Raw genomic sequence first — 17,365 nt, forward strand, 5'->3', positions numbered from 1 at the left:
GGGTTTTTCTTCTATCAGATATTTGAAATAAGCAATTCTACTTCAACGGAGCTTTTTAGTACAAACCCGATTAAAACAACGTATACTAAACCTTAAGGCAGTTGAATTATACAACAAATTTGCTGTGAAATGAAAATTAAATAGAAAAAATAAATGTAATAACGACTTATAAAAGTCAACAAACGGCATCTTAAGTGGTGGTGGAATGCTTCTTGTCAAACTCTCGCTCTGCGCGTCATAGAAACACACCGAACCCAAATTCATATTTATATACCATCAGTTTTAAGCCCTAATCAATAATCATATTCCAATCAAAAACTCTCTATACTCCCCTACGATTTACTTCTACAGATCCATCAATCCAGCACAATAATCTCAAGTACACTGTTTTAAAATTTCACTTGGCGTGATTTGATCCGAATAATAATAAAAAAGTAATAAATCAATTGTTGAATATATTTGTGTTTGTGTATAATAAAAAAAAAATAAAGAGATGTATCCAGGAATGATGATGGATCCTGAGATGATGAGACTTGCTCAGGAGCAGATGAGTCGCATGTCTCCTGCTGATTTGGCCAGGATTCAACAACAGGTTTATTATCTCTCATCATTTATATATATATATATAATTTGCATTCGAGTAACAACACCTTGAAGTAAAATTGATGCTTTTGCATCTCAATTTCATCAAATTGATCCATTTGCATCCCTAATTAGCACTTATACCTAGACGCATCGATGCGGATTTCCATTATTTAATGAAGATTCAAAATGGATGTATAAACAATGTGTAATTTTCTCGCTTTTGATGGATCAATGTGCTGTTAACACTTGAATTATGATAATTAATTATAAATAGCATGATGCTTTGTTTATGAATAAATAATTAGGAAATTCTGACCTCACGGAAGATATCAGTTAATTATTAGGAAATTCTGACCTCGCGGAAGATATCAGTTTGTTATTCATAATTACTACAAGTTGCCGCCGCTCCTCTGTTGTAAAATGTGGTCTTTAGGATGTAGTTTAGAACGTCTGTTGACGGAAATTGATCATCACATAATTTTGTAAATTTACTTGCTATGCTAGTTAAATATTGTCCGAAGATATAAACATTACTCCAATCACTTGAGATTATAGTTGTTAATGGGAAATAGATTACGTCCATGTACAAGCACTTTATTACTCTTTTTAGCGCTGCTCATCCAAGCTTGTCTTCTGCATTCTCTAATTTTCAATCGTTTTTACTTTTCTGATTTTCCAGAATTAACTCTTCTGGGTCCACAAAACTTTTTTTTTTTCCTATCGTAGAGTATAACGTAAAAATCTCAACAGTCTCATGGTTTTGGGGGAGTTGGGAGCTACTTGGAAACCAAGGATTGATGGTGTATATTTTATATAGCATAAAGATAATGTAAATCATATAATTAGAAAACTTGAGTTTTAAGCTATAAGCACATTAAATTTAAAAATATACATTAAATGATGTAGTTTTAACATCAAGTGTATGTGTGCTCCTATTATAAGATCAGAGAGTTTAAGGATGTCAAACTCCAAACGTGACCACTGACCACTATGTCATCATAATTATAACCTCTTGAAAGTTCTTCATGATGATGATTGCTTTATACTTATGGAAAGGCTTAATCTTCTATTTTATGTTTAACTATGTTATGCAGATGATGTCCAATCCTGATTTGATAAGAATGGCCACAGATAGTATGAAACATATGAAACCTGAGGACTTGAGGCATGCTGCAGAACAGTTGAAGTCTACTCGACCAGACGAGATGGCACAAATTGGTGAGAAGATGGCCAATGCAACGCCAGAGGAGCTAGCTGCCATGCGTTCCCGAGTAGATGCACAAATAAGCTATGAATTGAATGCTGCCCAGATGCTGAAAAAGCAGGTAGCTTAATACCCTTGACTCCCAAGGATTAAACTCTTATGAAAGTCACATATGCATGGTAGATGCATAATGATGTAGATTACACTGTCCACTTATGAGGCTGGATATTATTAAAGTGGTTTTGTACTATAGTTGTAGCTCATGTGACTAATGATTTTAATTTATGTAATAGCGCTCATTGAAATTTAAACATATAATCTACCTGATAAAGCAATGTGGTTATTCCGAAAGTTCTAGTTAACTCTTCACATATCTGAATATTGGTTGTGTCTTTTTTATGGTAATTTGTTTGTTAGTTATATGACGAATTTAAATTGCATAACGCGAATTTAAATTGGATAACGTGAATAATGAGTACAATCGTACATGCTAAATAGCTGACACTGTGTTCATTTTGGTAGGGGAATGAATTTCACAGTCAGGGAAAGTTTAATGACGCATTAGAGAAGTATATGCGAGTAAGTATAGCATTCTATGTTCATGACTTTTATGGAATTGTTTTGAGTATATGGTTTTTTCTGTAACTTTACAAACATAACTTTTTTTCTTCTATTCCTTAACATTAATCAGGCAAAAAATAATCTGAAAAACGTTCCAGCATCTAAAGGCGCTGCTCTCCTCCTTGCGTGCTCTCTTAATTTGATGTCATGCTACTTGAAAACAAGTCAGTATGATGAGTGCATAAAAGAAGGTACCGAGGTACGTTTTGATGTTGTGTTTCTAAATTTTATATCTTGTTGGTCAAAGAGTATTTTTTTTACCATTATCACAAGGATCATCATGATTTTTTTTTGTTGCCTTTGTTCTCTTCTGGAACATATGAAGTTGAAGTAAACTTTGCTAGCCTGGGAATATAATAATGGACTAGCTTGTTTTTTAAATTCTTTCAGATATTGGCAAATGATGCAAGAAATGTCAAAGCTCTTTATAGGAGAGGTCAAGCATATAAAAATTCAGGACAACTACAGGTGAGTAATCTTTTGATATGTAATTAAGGTTGATATATTATGTTACAATGTAAAATTTCCTCTTGTTACCTTTATCTGATTGGCTCTAAACTATTTTAGAAAGCAGTGTCTGACTTGTCTAAAGCACTTGAACTTTCTCCCGATGATGAAACTATTGCAGAAGTTTTAAGGTATCAAACTATTAATTTGCATGGGTTCCCTCCCTTATGTTTACTGCTACATACTTGATCACTAACATGGTATCATGCAACTTAATACCTTGGCTGAATTTCAAAAAATTTATTTACTGACACAGGGATGCCAAGGATAAATTAAGTGAGCAAGGTGATGAGGATACACCAGGAGGTATTTTATTTCATCTGACAAATTTCATATAGACCGTTTCATCTTCTTTTGTCCTTTCTAAGACTTAAATATATTTCAATAGGCATAAGAATAGAGGAAATAACAGATGAACTTCCAACTCTGTTCTCTGAAAAGGATCAAGCTTCATCATCAGAATCTCCGGAACAGAAGAGGGATGTTAGTAAACAAGTGAGGAACACTAGTGGTGTTCTCAATGATGACAAAGAATCAATCAGGTGTGTTTTCGTTATACTTATACCGTTCAACATCAATAGTCTGCTAGCCAAACCTTTATGTTATTCTTATTTTAGATGATACCAAATTATGAACTTTGACAACACGGGCTATAAAATGTAAAACACTTGATTTTCAATTTTTCTATCTAGTATAATGCATTTGAGGAATTGTAAATCTTAATATCAAAACAAACTAATATAGTTGTTAATTTTGTGTAATAAATTTTACAATGTAGTAAACATTATGCTAAACAATTTGCTTACCTCAGTGTCCAAGTTAAAAAGCAAACTCTAAAATGTATTGGAAAAACCTGGTAACCTGATGAAGGGATCACATGATACATTATTGTAAGGTGTAAACTTTTCAGTACATTCCCAATAAATTTGCCTTCAAGTTACAACTATGGGCTACTTTCAGCTTGTTGACCCAATTGACCAGTTCTTCGCTTTGCTAATTTTTATTTTACCCGCTTGTCCTGTTTGAGATAAAACACCACTCAAATCTGCCCATTTATAAGTAAATAGATTAAACCCATGCGTTGCATGGTAAAAAATTGTTATCATAAAAATGTTAAAAATAAATAATGCATCTTTCAAATTTAAAATATAAGATTACAATATTATAGAAACAATGATGGGTTAAAATCCCAGTGGCATTCCGAAGTCCTGCAATGATATTTGGATCCTGAAAGACCAGGGTTCGAGTCTGAGCAGGCGAGGTTTTACCTCCAATTTAACGTCGTGCCTTCTGTGGCGGTTAAATTGGTGGGTTTTCCCTCCCCTGTGGTCCCTGACTTCGTGGATCGGTCGCTAGTGACTGTCTGCCCATATTGATGTCAGCTAGCCGTCCCGTGACACGAACGTTCAAAAAAAAAAATACTTATTAAAAATAGTTATATCATAAATGAATATGTTTTCATACTAATCAATGAACTTGGTTTTTTAATAATATTTAGATCATGCAACCATGTAATAACAAATAAACTCAAGGAAAAAAATGTATAAAATATACTCGTACATCATACATAAGTTATCAACATAAGTTCAATTTCAATGTTTAAAGCATAAACTAAAAGAGTAATTTTTAAGAAATTAATATATAATTTATTGAATTTAAGTAAGAGATTGAATTTTTATTTAAGAAAACTAAAAATTAAAATAAATCTTCTGAAATTCAAAAGATCAAAAAGAAAAATAATCACTATATTATATTTAATTCAATATCAATTCAATATAATTTGATATACTCCGTAATCAATATGCTTATACTGCAGAAGAAAACTATAGCTTTTAAATGTTAATACTTTTTAATATCATGACATAAATGATGAATGTAAATCTCAAACTTGTAGATTATGGAATGAATTAATGTATATCCGTTCACATATATAGTTAGAGTAAAAAGATTAAAATATTAAGATATACATGACTTTGACTTTGCCGTATAACTTCTTTTATATGCATGACTTTGCCATCCATTAATAATAACATGACTTTGATTTTGCCGTCTATCTTTTTTAAAGTTTTTTAACTATTGCTTAATGATAATTAGGCTAAACTATAAATTTTAAATTATGATTTATGATGATTAGGTTAAAGTATATTTTTTTATAGTATGCTTAAAATTAGGAAAATAATGTCAGTATGACATCTAAGCAAAAATCCTACATGGCACTATTTCATAATTGCCACATAGTCAAAAAATTATCCTCTCTTAGTTATATAGAGAGATGTCTTAGAATAGCCACTTAGCCATATGTATAATTTTATTTTAGTTTTTTTGCGACTATTTTACAAATATTTCTTTCAAGAACTAATCACGGGGCATGAATTCTTAATATCATAAAATCTTTGCAGACCACATGATCAATCTTACGTATCTCATTTATTTATACATTTCATATTCTTAACTTAAAACATCAATAGTAGTAGCCAATAGGCCGTTTTTACATATTTCTCACTTCTTGATTGTTTTGTTGTCTTATTATGTAGATCTTTCCAGAACTTCATGTCTCAAGCAGATCCAGAAACCATGTCATCTATGGGTGGTGGAAAGTTTGCAAGCTTATCACCTGATATGGTGAAGACCGCCTCCAACATGATTAGTAAGATGCCACCTGAGGAATTCCAAAAAATGGTCCAGATGGCAAGCTCCTTCCAGGGGGAGAATCCATCATTTACGAATGAGACCGGCATGCCAAATCTTACACCTGACATGCTTAAAACAGCAAATGATATGATGAGTAAGATGCCAGCAGAAGAGCTCCAAAAGATGTTTGAAATGGCATCATCTTTGAATGGGAATGGTGTACAATCAAATAGAATTAATAATAATAATTCAGATGGTCAAGAAAATCAGAGAAGCTCAATTAGTAATGGAAATAGTGGTGAGAGTGGTCCTTCTGAGGCTTTTTCAAATTCAAGAAGTGCACCTCAGCCGAGCTTTTCTAGTTCTAGCTCCAGCTCGGATCTTCGAAGCCAGTTGAAGAATCCAGCCATGCGTGAGGTATGAAGTTCATCATTTTTCTATCTACTAGTTTTAATTTGTAATCAAATATTATTGTTTAACTAGGATGTCGTTTTGTTATTATGAATTGTTATTATGAATTAAAAAACATCAATCTCTACACGTAATCTAACAATTTCACATTCGTTGTTTTTTTCATACTAGACATTCCACTTGTTAAATTGCAGTAAAAAAGCACTAGGGTATGTCAAAGAAACTCTCTTTGGGCCATTTCAATGGTTGAAATGGCTTTTCATTTCCTCTCAATTAATACGACAAAATGTAGTCGAAAGTAACAGCCTTCACATGTTTTTGTTGAACAAAAACTTGTCTGATTTTATCGTAAGCAAACGTGATTAACATTTATGTGTAATGTGTATATTACTCGTATGATATTTAAAATTTCACTGTCTTACATTTGTTCAGGCAAGTGTTGTGTTCTGTATTACATAAATGTATGGGTCTTATATATAGTTACATACCCTAATATTAGACTCTTGAACTATCATTATCAAAGCTTCCTATTGTCATATTTAGATTACATAATTGCTGATTTGTTGATTGACAGATGATGTCATCAATGATGAAAAATATGAGCCCTGACATGATGGCAAACATGAGTCAGCAATTTGGAGTTAAACTTTCTCGGGAGGACGCAGAAAGAGCTCAACAAGCCATGTCATCTTTGTCACCAGAGAACCTGGATAGAATGGTAACTTCATCTCAATTGAATTGCGCTTCTGCATAATCTAGTTTAGTAACGAGAAACCATTTATTTTTCACTTACCCTTGAAAAGTAGAATAAGCTACAAAAAGTTGGCTACAAGTGGAGGTGGCAATTGATTCTCTACTTCTGAATGGGTTGATTTGGTTGTTTTAGCAACGGATATGATAAAGACAAAAAATTTATCGTTCACGGAAATGGTTTAAAGAAGTTGAAAAGTTAACCATAAGTGTACTTTTAATGCATAAAATATCCCAAAATCTTTTAACTTACAATTTTCGATGAGTTAATGTGGTATCTGTAATCATTTTTTTACACTAATTGCTCATAGATTATTTAGAAACTGTGGAGTTCTTTTCTGAGTCAACCAAACTCAACCCAGCCCATTTTTATTCGAGCAAGATGTATTCGTTATTAAACCAGCCAATTTTGCCGACTCAAGCAACAAATTTTGATCCCACATCTATGGGATGGGAGACTCGTTCGCACCCATTAGGTTAAAGGTTTTAGGTCCTAGTAGTTTTTTTTTTGGTTGTGTTTAATTAGTTGATTTTCTTGTCAGATGAAGTGGGCAGATCGAATACAAAGAGCTGGTGAAAGCGCCGTGAAAACAAAAAATTGGCTTCTGGGAAGGCAAGGGTTGATTATGGCACTATGTATGCTTGCTTTTGCAGTCTTCCTCCATTGGTTGGGCTACATTGGCAGATAAATGCAACCAATTTGCTGACAAGACCAATCAGTAAACTTGTAACTGGAAATATGTAACGTTTTGAGCTAATCGGGCAGGAACTACAATGCAGAATGCACATACAGGCGCACGAGATAGATTGTAGAATATGTTTGTGTTTTTATGTTGAAAGTTGTAATACCCTGAATCTCTTTTTGCAATTTCATTTTTTCATTATGGTTCGAATAAGTTATAAGTGGCTAAGAAAGCATTCGTGGTCAATACACTAAATTATTCAAAGTTGCTAAGATTGCACCCGTGGTCAATACACAAATATTCTAAGTTGCTAAGAATCGATCTGTGGATTGTCAACCCGCATTTTAAGCTTTGGATTGCCCATTAACCAGCTGACAATCAAATGTATATGGATTAACATCTCTTGTGACAATCAAGATAATGTTTCCCTTATCTCTAGCATTACATAATTGACTAACACTAATTAAATTATGCTTCAATTCTGACATCGTTGGGTTAATAGCCTAGTGGCAAAGAGAAATTTTTCCAATTAAAACTTAGATCCAGGGAGACTTGCGTTTGACTGTTCGAGTGCTGGGGGGCAAAGTTTACCCCTGTTCGAGTGCTGAGGGGCAAAGTTTACCCCTGTTAAGTATTAACTGTCGTGCCTTCGGACGAGTTAATACGAGGATTTCCTCCTTCAGGTATTGGGTGACTCGTTCTCTAGCATGGACCTGATCAAGACTATAGTCTAGACCCCGTCGTGATATTCGATCTGCATATGTAAAAGAAACAAAAAACATGCTTCGATCCTGTGTCAGAGGATCATTTGAGAGACGACCAACCTTTATGATTTCCTTGGGAAGGGTCTCTAAAAGTGACACCAGGACTCATGCAGTTCCTATACTTACATAGTAGGGACTTTGCATCGAGTTGTATGTTAAAAAGGCAGTGCTCTTATTGTAATTAAGCAAATGGATGACCCTCTGTCAAAGCTTCTAGACATTGATGTCAAGGCTCCATTAGTCATTGAAAACTTAACAGGAAGAAATTTCCATTTCGAGGTTTCAATTGGAATCATCACGAGCATTCGTTATCGAGGAGAACATTTTGGTCGTGTCTTTTGAAGACTCAAAATGTGACATTGTTTGGTAGAGTAAGGCTTGGACTGTCGCTTATAAAAATTTAGTCAAACCTAAACTACATACCAGAATGAATATGTTGAAGTTCGGTGGAAACATGAAGTGGGTATGGATAGAGCCATTTCTGAGGTCAACATGATCCAAAGTCCGGCAAAGGAACTAACGGTGAAATAGTCAAACACATTACTGCTTATTCACCAACTAGATTGTTAAAGGGGGAGTTGGGAAAACAAAAGAAAGTTGTATAGAAGTATCAAGTATGCATCAGTGCCTAAACCACTTTTTTGCTACATTTATTGAATTACAGAAAATGTGCCAAAACTAAGGTCCGACAAAAAGTCAGATTACATTAAATGCAAGTTTTTTTCTCAAATTCATGGGCCGATGAATATGGTGAGATATCAGGAGTTGACTACAATTTACAGAGTACATAGTAGAATACATCCAATTGATGCTTGTTGCTTGAAGTAGTAACTTGATTCTGATTCATATTCTTTCATAGTTGAGCTTGTCTGACTGCAATAAAGAGTACACTGGTTTAAATACAGCGAGCAGGCAGGGCCAAATGTGTAGCCCATAACTTTCATTTAAAAGAATTACCTTGATAAGCATGTCTGTTGGAAGCCAAGCTGGTGCGGTTGGGACCCCAATCCATGCAATCTAAATTATATTCATGTCAAATTGTGTTTCAAGCAAGTTTTGTGACAGTAAAATGTGATACAAAGCATCATTATCTGTTTCCTGAAGGTTAAAGGGCAGTGGAGTTATTTCGTGAACTTACAAGTGCATACTCTCCTGTTTCAAAGATACGGATATCCAACACCTCTCCACGATCTTCATATATGTAGTCCAAGCCTTTATAGTAAGGTGGATGCCCAACAGATAGATACTGAAAGGCAACAAACCATCAGCATAAACTAAAACGAACTACTGAGTTTTAACACGTATGTTGAGCCAGAAGCCCATATTACTTGGCAAAATATTGTAACTAGAGGTAGCCAAATGGATTCGTTAGGCAGTCGTTAGTTCTTTCATATCATGACTCCATTTTCACTATAATATATAGAAACAAGTGAAATTTCATGATTAACAATTAAGTGGACATTAATTATTAGTTTTTCTTTAACTTATATATCCAACCAAAGGAGTTTTACAATAATTTGTCTAAAATCAAATCCAAAGTAGAATTTGTAAAAGTGATAAATGTGGAGATGCAATAGGCCTACAACTGGTTTGATTTTTGGTATTCCTGCGTGTAAAGTCATGTTCTTTAGCCGATAGTTAGAAGAAGCAAGTCACATGAAGCGAGTCAAAGTGAGTCGAGGCCTAAATGTGGATTTCCAAGTTTGGGGGTAGTATATTTTAGCTTCAATACTTTAGTATACTAAAACAGCAAGGCCTATACTTTACCCATTTGACGCGATGAACCCAACGTGAATCAACTAATAGATAAGCAAAGGGCTTGAAAATGTGACCTCTAAATGCAACCGTTGTATCTATCTCGTGTTTATATCTATAGTTGATGAGATAATGCATTAGTGGCTTGGCTCTTGTTTCACTTTGTGTATTTGTGAGATAGAGTTTATGCATTTCAAGGTTAATCATCATGATTTCATCATGTGATCTAATGGGAAGTACTTACATTGACACTGTTTAGATACTTTTCCTTGTCCACTCTAACAATTTGGCCCTTTTTCACTGCAAACAAAACATAAATTTACATCTATGATGTAATGCAAGTTTGCAAATGGATTGAAATATCAAAAAGAAAAGGCGAGCAAAAACCGACTGGAAAAAACAGGCTTCTTGGGTGGTTTTGAAGCAGCAGGGGCTTCTGTAGTAGTAGTAGTAGTTGTAGTGGCAGCAGGAGGAGGAGGAGAAGGTGAGGGATCAGCAGAGTCAGATGATTTCACAGAAATGGAGAAACTTAACTTACCACTGCCACCTGCAGGCAGCAGTCCAAGTTTAGTCATGGTATTTGAAGGTGGCGGTTTTATTAATGGAAATGATGAAGAGAAAGATGAGGAAGAGTATGCCATGGCCATTTCTTGTTTGTTCTTCCTACTCTACCTCTTCTTTATCATTTTTGTTTATATATGTATTATGTATAGATAAGAAAAGACTGGTCATCCATTAATTTGCAACATTTTCTTCTCATTATTATTTTTATCTTTTAAAAATGGTCTATTTAGATTAGTTATCTCAATTGTTTATCACATTTAATCTAAGGAATAAGTGACTAACCAATATATTTCAACGCAAATTTGTAAAACAAATTTATATTTTTGATCTTCCACCTTTTATAAAAGTATATATATATATAACCCTGATTTACCTTTAATCTAATATTGTAATGCTCATAAATGAAAGTGGTATGTTTTATGTATTACAGTATATGACTAAAAAAATTAAAAATATGATCCTAAATTAATTATTAATAATCCGAATTCAATAATCTCTATCTCGAGAATTGTTTTTAAAAGAAAAAATATGATGTATCATTCTATAACTTTTTCCTACAATTTTTATAATTAAAGATGATGTCATGTTACAAAAATACATTTATTCTAATTTAGCATATATTTTCTTTAGTCTATCATAGTTCAAATTTTTCATTTAAGTCTTGATAAAATAATTATAAATTTAAACTAATGATATTTTCTATATCTATCTTCAAGTAAAAATTTATTTTGGAGTTAAAATACATAACTACATAAGTTTAGCTCTCTTGGTGACAATTTTTATTAATTACAAATTTACAGTAATGATTTAAGTCTTGATTAAATATTTATAAATTTAAATTAATGATATCTTGTATATCTATCTCCGTAAAACTTTATTTTGAAGTTAAAATACATAACCATATAGGTTTAGCTCCCTTGATGTTTCGATTTTATGGTTATAGATACCTAAATTGTGTTTTGCTTTTATAGGTTGCAGGTTATATTATAATTATTATCTACTGATTATGATGTTAACATTATTCCACAACTTTAAAGTTTCAGCCTTATTAATATCAACAGTTAAAACAATTCCTTTTTATTAATTACAAATTTATAGTTATGATCTTTTGTTTATTATTAAATTCAATATTTGGTAATGTTAAGATCAAAGTTTGCATCTTATTACAATTTATATTTTGTATTTGTAACGAAACATATTTGCAACGGCCCAGATTGAATCCGGTTTGATTAGCTAGTCTACCAATAAACTAAACAGGATTAACATATTCTTAAAACGACACGTGGCGTAATCCTTGATCGACACATGTCCTTTTAATTCATTTATTTTATTAAATTAACTTTTTTAATTATAAATAGATTCAAATTCTTTATTAGACTTATAATTAAACTCTAACTCTTGACTTATTAATAACACATTCAATTTCCTTATTAGAATTATAATTCAACTTTGACTCTTGGCTTATTAATAATACAAAAGACATAATAACCTTATTTGATTGATCATTTTCCCATTAATAAATTGTCATTTTCCCCCTCAATTATTCAACTCTTATTATTTATATTACTTATAATAGGTTATTAACATGAAGACTTAAAAATTTTGAGTTTACGATCTGAAATCACAATGCTATTTGTCGTCATCCACTATGCTTACAAGTTCCGTTTTTGATGTGATTCTAAAAATTAAAGGTAAATATAAACTTTAAATAAACATATATTATATTTATCATTACCGTTTTTATTATAATTAAGTTTCAATCAGCGGTTTACTTTAACCATAATTTATTTCATACTAGTGAATGATGTATGAGACATATTCAAAAATTTTTTTTTGATACAATTTATAAATCTACTGTACATCGTACGGGTATTAAAACTAGTAAGATAATATAATATGACAGTGTTTTGTTTCGGTTTTGTTTTTCTTCACAAATGAAAAGTTCGGATTTTGAAAAACCAAAAACCAAAAATTAAACTAGACTTACAAATATATTTTTTTTAACTCGATTAAAGTATAATCTTTATATCTATATAATTATTAAAACAGTAGTTAACCAGACGATTCTAGAGCCTCCCCAACTTCAAACTAGCTTATAATATTGCCACATAGGATTAATTGTGAAGTCCCTCACTCGATGGTTTAACCCACAAGTGTAGAATACAACAAGTCAAGTAATCACTAGATAGGACTAGTATGAAACGTCAAGTAAGCACTAGATTGGACTAGTATTACGATAAATATAAATGCAAGAATATATATAACGTAATACGTACTTAAGCAGTATAAAGATAAGCAAGTAAAGTAATGGTGAGACACAATGTAATTTTCAAGTGTATTTTATTTATTGATGTTAAATAAAATACAAGGTTGTTGCGGAACAAGATATTACAAAGTAAGTATCTAAACAACCTATGAATTACAAGTGATCTAATTTTGCTAAATAAACTCCTTGATCGAAATACTTAAAGTTGTGAAGTATAACTGTTTAGATCGAGAGTATTTGAGCAAAGACACCAAATTGCAAAAGTATGTAATTTGGACGAGGAAGTGACTTGGTATTTATAGGCAAAAGAATGAATATAATATTCTTTTTTCCGTACAAATATGGTTACATGCATTTAAGGAAATTACTTTAATTCCTTAAATGCATTGATTAAAGTACAAGAATAAAGTTATATGATAGTGACTTATCTTCTAATTAACCAACCACCTTTACATGCGTGTAAGGCTTTTAACAAAGGACAAATGGATTGTCCGGGTAAAGGCATGTAAAGGCATAAAGTCAATTCCTCGTAATCAGTGTTCAGACTTGTAAGGTCTAGAACACTGACAAGGACTCCAGTCAGGAGATCCGGTAAGTCTTCCAGTGAGCTCCGCTATTTGTCAGACTTCTTTCTTCAGACTTCAGTGAGAATGTTCTTCAGTGGAAAGATCTTGACTGGAGTGAAGTCCAGTGAACAAATCTAGTGGAATCCAGATTCCTATACAAGTAAGTTGTTCACTGGTCTTCACATAATTTCTGAACAAATCTTCAGAGGGCTCCAGTAGTCACGTCTGGAGCGAGTCCAGTAAATCTGGACCTAACATTGATCCTATGTGTCATCTACATACTTTTTTTACAATATTTATAAGATATTATTTGATTTGTTAACTATGCATTCAATGCAATACTCCGTATCCTTTGATTTTTTTTTCTTTTGATTTGGTTATTTTTAATTAATATAGATAAAGATATAAAGAAACTATATATTCTAAAATCTAAATTTCATTAATCACGAAATTTTAAATCTATACGAAATAAGAATAAATTTAGTTACCGGATGTTTAAATCACGTGTCCTTATATATTAACAAAAATGATGGTGGATATGAGTCCATGAATATTTAGAAAGTCCACTCACTAATACATACATAATCGTGATATATACAGATATCAAACATAATGTTTTTAAGACCATTGAAATATAGTTTGAGCTTACATATGTTTATATAAAATTGTTCATTGTTCTTTGAAATTGATAATTTTTCTATATATATGTTTTTTTTTTTTACATTTTCATTAACAACTAGATATTGTAGATACTCGATGAATAATAATTTTTTGAAATGTCATTATATAAAAGAACTAAATACACTCATTCTTGTGAGTAATAAATATGAGTTTTTCTTTCTTTATGTTATTTACTTGCTTATTTTATACTTCGTAGATTGTAACGTTAGATATTATTTTTAAATTTTTATTCATATGGCTACAAAAATAAACAACACATCAAAACTATATATGATAACTAAATCACATTATCAACCTTAATTTAAACTCTTAAGTTATCCTAGCATTCTTAAGTTATCCACCTTAATTTAAATTTTCTTTAAACATTATATTTCATTCACGATATTTTAACTAGCCGCACATCGTGCGGGTAAAAGACCTAGTATATATATAAAGAGCTATCGGAAAGCGCTTACTTGGCGCTCTCTTAGCCCGCCATGTCAGCAATTTCTGATGTGGCATTACCAGAACAATCTGAATGACATGCCAGCAGCCACGTAGACAACTTATTTGCTGATGTGGAGTGTCCACTTCTCTATATATAAGTCTTAATTGTCTTTTAATAAAAAAAATGTCGGAGCCGAGCCTAGAACCTATCATGTGGATTGATTTGCCACTTGAACTACCATGAATTTTGTTTATTTTTTTAAATCAACGGTAATTAACAATTCAATGAGTATTCTTTTAAGTTGCAAATCCATATGCATATTTTATTATATAACATATAAAGGAAAGAAATCAACACTTAATTCGAATCAATTAGTGTCTGCAATTACGAATAACAATAGATAGTTTCAAATCCTTTTAGTTTTATGGATCTGGAGGTTTTAATTTTGATGACTTTTATTAAAACTATTCAATCACTATGAAAAATCCAAAAGATGAGGTTAGTTTATTTATACATCATTTCTTTATCTATTGCTATTTTCCAATCTTGATTTTGCATCTACATGGTATATTTTTCATTGATTATTTTATTTGTTTATATTTTTAAAATCGACAATAGTGTAATTAATCCATCGGGTCTATCCATATTTTTTTTTATTATACTATTTTTTAAAAATGAATTGGGTTGCATCATGCAAACTTAAAATTGATTGTATAACTAAAGATGTCCATTGTTTAGTTAGATCCACGGAAAATAACTATCTTGTGTTAAAGTAATAGGTGATTGTTGTTTTTATAATAGGCAAACATGTTATTGTTTAGTTTATAATTTGTTTTACATATAATTCGTGAAAACAAATTGTTCAATTGGCTTCTTTTCGTTTACAAGTTACTACATTATAATCCTAAGTTTGATCGTGAAGTCGATCCTCCAAATGTAATCTTTTGGTAAAAGCATATTACTCGGTTTATAAGTTATTACATTATAATGCTCTGTTTACGTCTATTTTCATGTTTTCTAAATAATATACAAAGTATCACAACTTAACTACGCTCACGATGTAACACCTAGGACTCACAATGCGAGTGTAAGAGTTTTGGGTCTTACATTCTTGGTGGCATGCTGCGAGCGGTAAAGATCCAACGTTTTGTTAATGATTAATTAGTTATTTATTTTTTTCTTATAACACGTCATATTTTTAAGGGAAAAGTGCAATTTTCGTCCCGTGATTTTTAAGAAATACATGTTTCATCCTCAAAGCATTTATATAAAAATAGGTCCGTCTCTATGAGAATTTAGATATATTAGATAAAAAGTTATAAAAGAAATGATTATTGAATTTAATGTAGCATTTTAAATAACTTAACTATACGCATAGGCTATCTTAATTATGTTTCAATAATGATTTTCTTTTTTAATTTTTATACAGGAACAACCTTTAACAAAGCATTACATCGTGGACTAGGGACTTTGTCGGTCAGACTTGCTCTTGCCATGGCCGAGTTCATAAGTTGGTATTTTATATAGCTTATCTTCTTGCATTCTTTTTTTTCTCCTTTGACATTAAGCTCATTGTCTTAATAGTATTAGGTTTAGTTTTATTGTTCTGGCTATCCTCTACGACTGAAAATGGGTATTTTGTTTGCGTTATGGTTTAATTTACAAATTGTTTCTGAAAAGTCCATTTGTATGTCTCTTCAAAAGGGTTTATGGTTTGACTATTCACTTTCGGTATAACAATCTTTTATTGCTTGTCATTTACGGTGAATTATTATGTAGAAAATCAAAAAGCCCGGTAGTTATCTCAACAATATATAACAGCTAAACTAACAGAAAACTATGTAAAAAAAAGTGGATATACAAAGTTTAATAAATAAAACAATCAAAGTACACAGCCAAACTATAAATTTAACGGTTAACTATTGATTGAAATGAAAACTTAGAAGTCTGCTTGGAAACAGAGAAAAGAGAGAAAAAGAAAATAAACTATTCTAAACAGTTTAGTTCAATGATGACTCGAGATTACAAAACACATCCTTAGAGAAAATAAGTTAATGCGAGGAAACACAAGACTGTGATGATGTTGAACTGTGTAACTCACTACTACAGATTATACGATTAAATTAAAACACAAGTAAATAAAAATAAGAATAGATAATCTCTCGACTTTGATGCTTCCAATTTACCAAGTTTTTAATCGTTTACACATAAGTCATGAAAAGATGCACCAAATATCAACCTTACTTAAAAACATAGCCATTGATTATACGATTTGATCTTCTAATATAATATTTAAAGTAGAAGCAGTTAAGAAAATATATTTTTAAAGTAAGTAGTTAAAAGATAATTGGACAAGAGCAATCTGTTGACTTTGATAATTTCTCATCTTTGACACTTTCAATTTACCAAGTCTTGTATCATCACACATATGTTTTTTAAACAATGAGTGTTAATCAAAAGTTGTAAGTTGCGAGAGCTTATAAGGAGTGGAGTGTTGGAGGTTCTTGCCTGCCAATTCAGTGCCACTATCATCTACGACTCTCCAGGACTCCCTTTCTCTATAAGAAAAACTTCTTACAATTTCTTCCACACATAATCAATTAATTTATAACTTTGTAGTTTAATAAGAAGCACTTTTTCTTCTATTTCCTTTTAATATTGCCATCTTTGGTTCCACTCCGTGCGTCCTCCAACTTTTTGGTGAAGACTCTTAGGCTAGGACTCTCATCAAGGACAACATCTAGCGTTCTTATGCTCAAAGACGCACCATTTTGGACGTTATAAGCACCGGCCTTAGTAGCTAGTATATTCCCAAGTTAGTTAATTAAACGTCAAAGTTCATGTTTAAACTTACGACTTCCGTGGAGGCAAAACCTTTCACCTCCCGTAAGATCATTAGATCAAGAGCTTGTTGGTGTTCCTCGTTAATCACTTGAGCCATAAAAAGGTG

At 31.8% G+C, this 17,365-nt stretch overlaps 2 protein-coding genes across 2 annotated transcripts; one reads left to right on the forward strand and one right to left on the reverse strand.

Moving 5' to 3' along the window:
* The first annotated feature begins 201 nt into the window (after positions 1-201).
* Positions 202-7,709, forward strand: LOC122604043 (outer envelope protein 61). Its single transcript, XM_043776936.1, has 11 exons — positions 202-592; positions 1,680-1,910; positions 2,312-2,368; positions 2,481-2,609; positions 2,801-2,878; positions 2,978-3,048; positions 3,174-3,223; positions 3,306-3,459; positions 5,452-5,965; positions 6,534-6,677; positions 7,252-7,709. The coding sequence occupies exons 1-11, from the start codon at positions 494-496 to the stop codon at positions 7,396-7,398; spliced, it is 1,674 nt and encodes a 557-aa protein (XP_043632871.1). The 5' UTR covers positions 202-493; the 3' UTR covers positions 7,399-7,709.
* A 1,025-nt stretch (positions 7,710-8,734) lies between these two features.
* LOC122605085 (NAD(P)H-quinone oxidoreductase subunit O, chloroplastic) lies at positions 8,735-10,600 on the reverse strand. The gene is made up of 5 exons (XM_043777963.1): positions 10,303-10,600; positions 10,156-10,211; positions 9,295-9,402; positions 9,114-9,173; positions 8,735-9,029 (listed from the first exon to the last, which is right to left on the reverse strand). Exons 1-5 carry the CDS (start codon positions 10,556-10,558, stop codon positions 9,000-9,002), a joined length of 510 nt encoding a protein of 169 aa, XP_043633898.1. The 5' UTR covers positions 10,559-10,600; the 3' UTR covers positions 8,735-8,999.
* Positions 10,601-17,365: the final 6,765 nt, after the last annotated feature.

This window comes from Erigeron canadensis, chromosome 6, assembly GCF_010389155.1.
Source record: "Erigeron canadensis isolate Cc75 chromosome 6, C_canadensis_v1, whole genome shotgun sequence".
NCBI lineage: Eukaryota > Viridiplantae > Streptophyta > Magnoliopsida > Asterales > Asteraceae > Erigeron > Erigeron canadensis.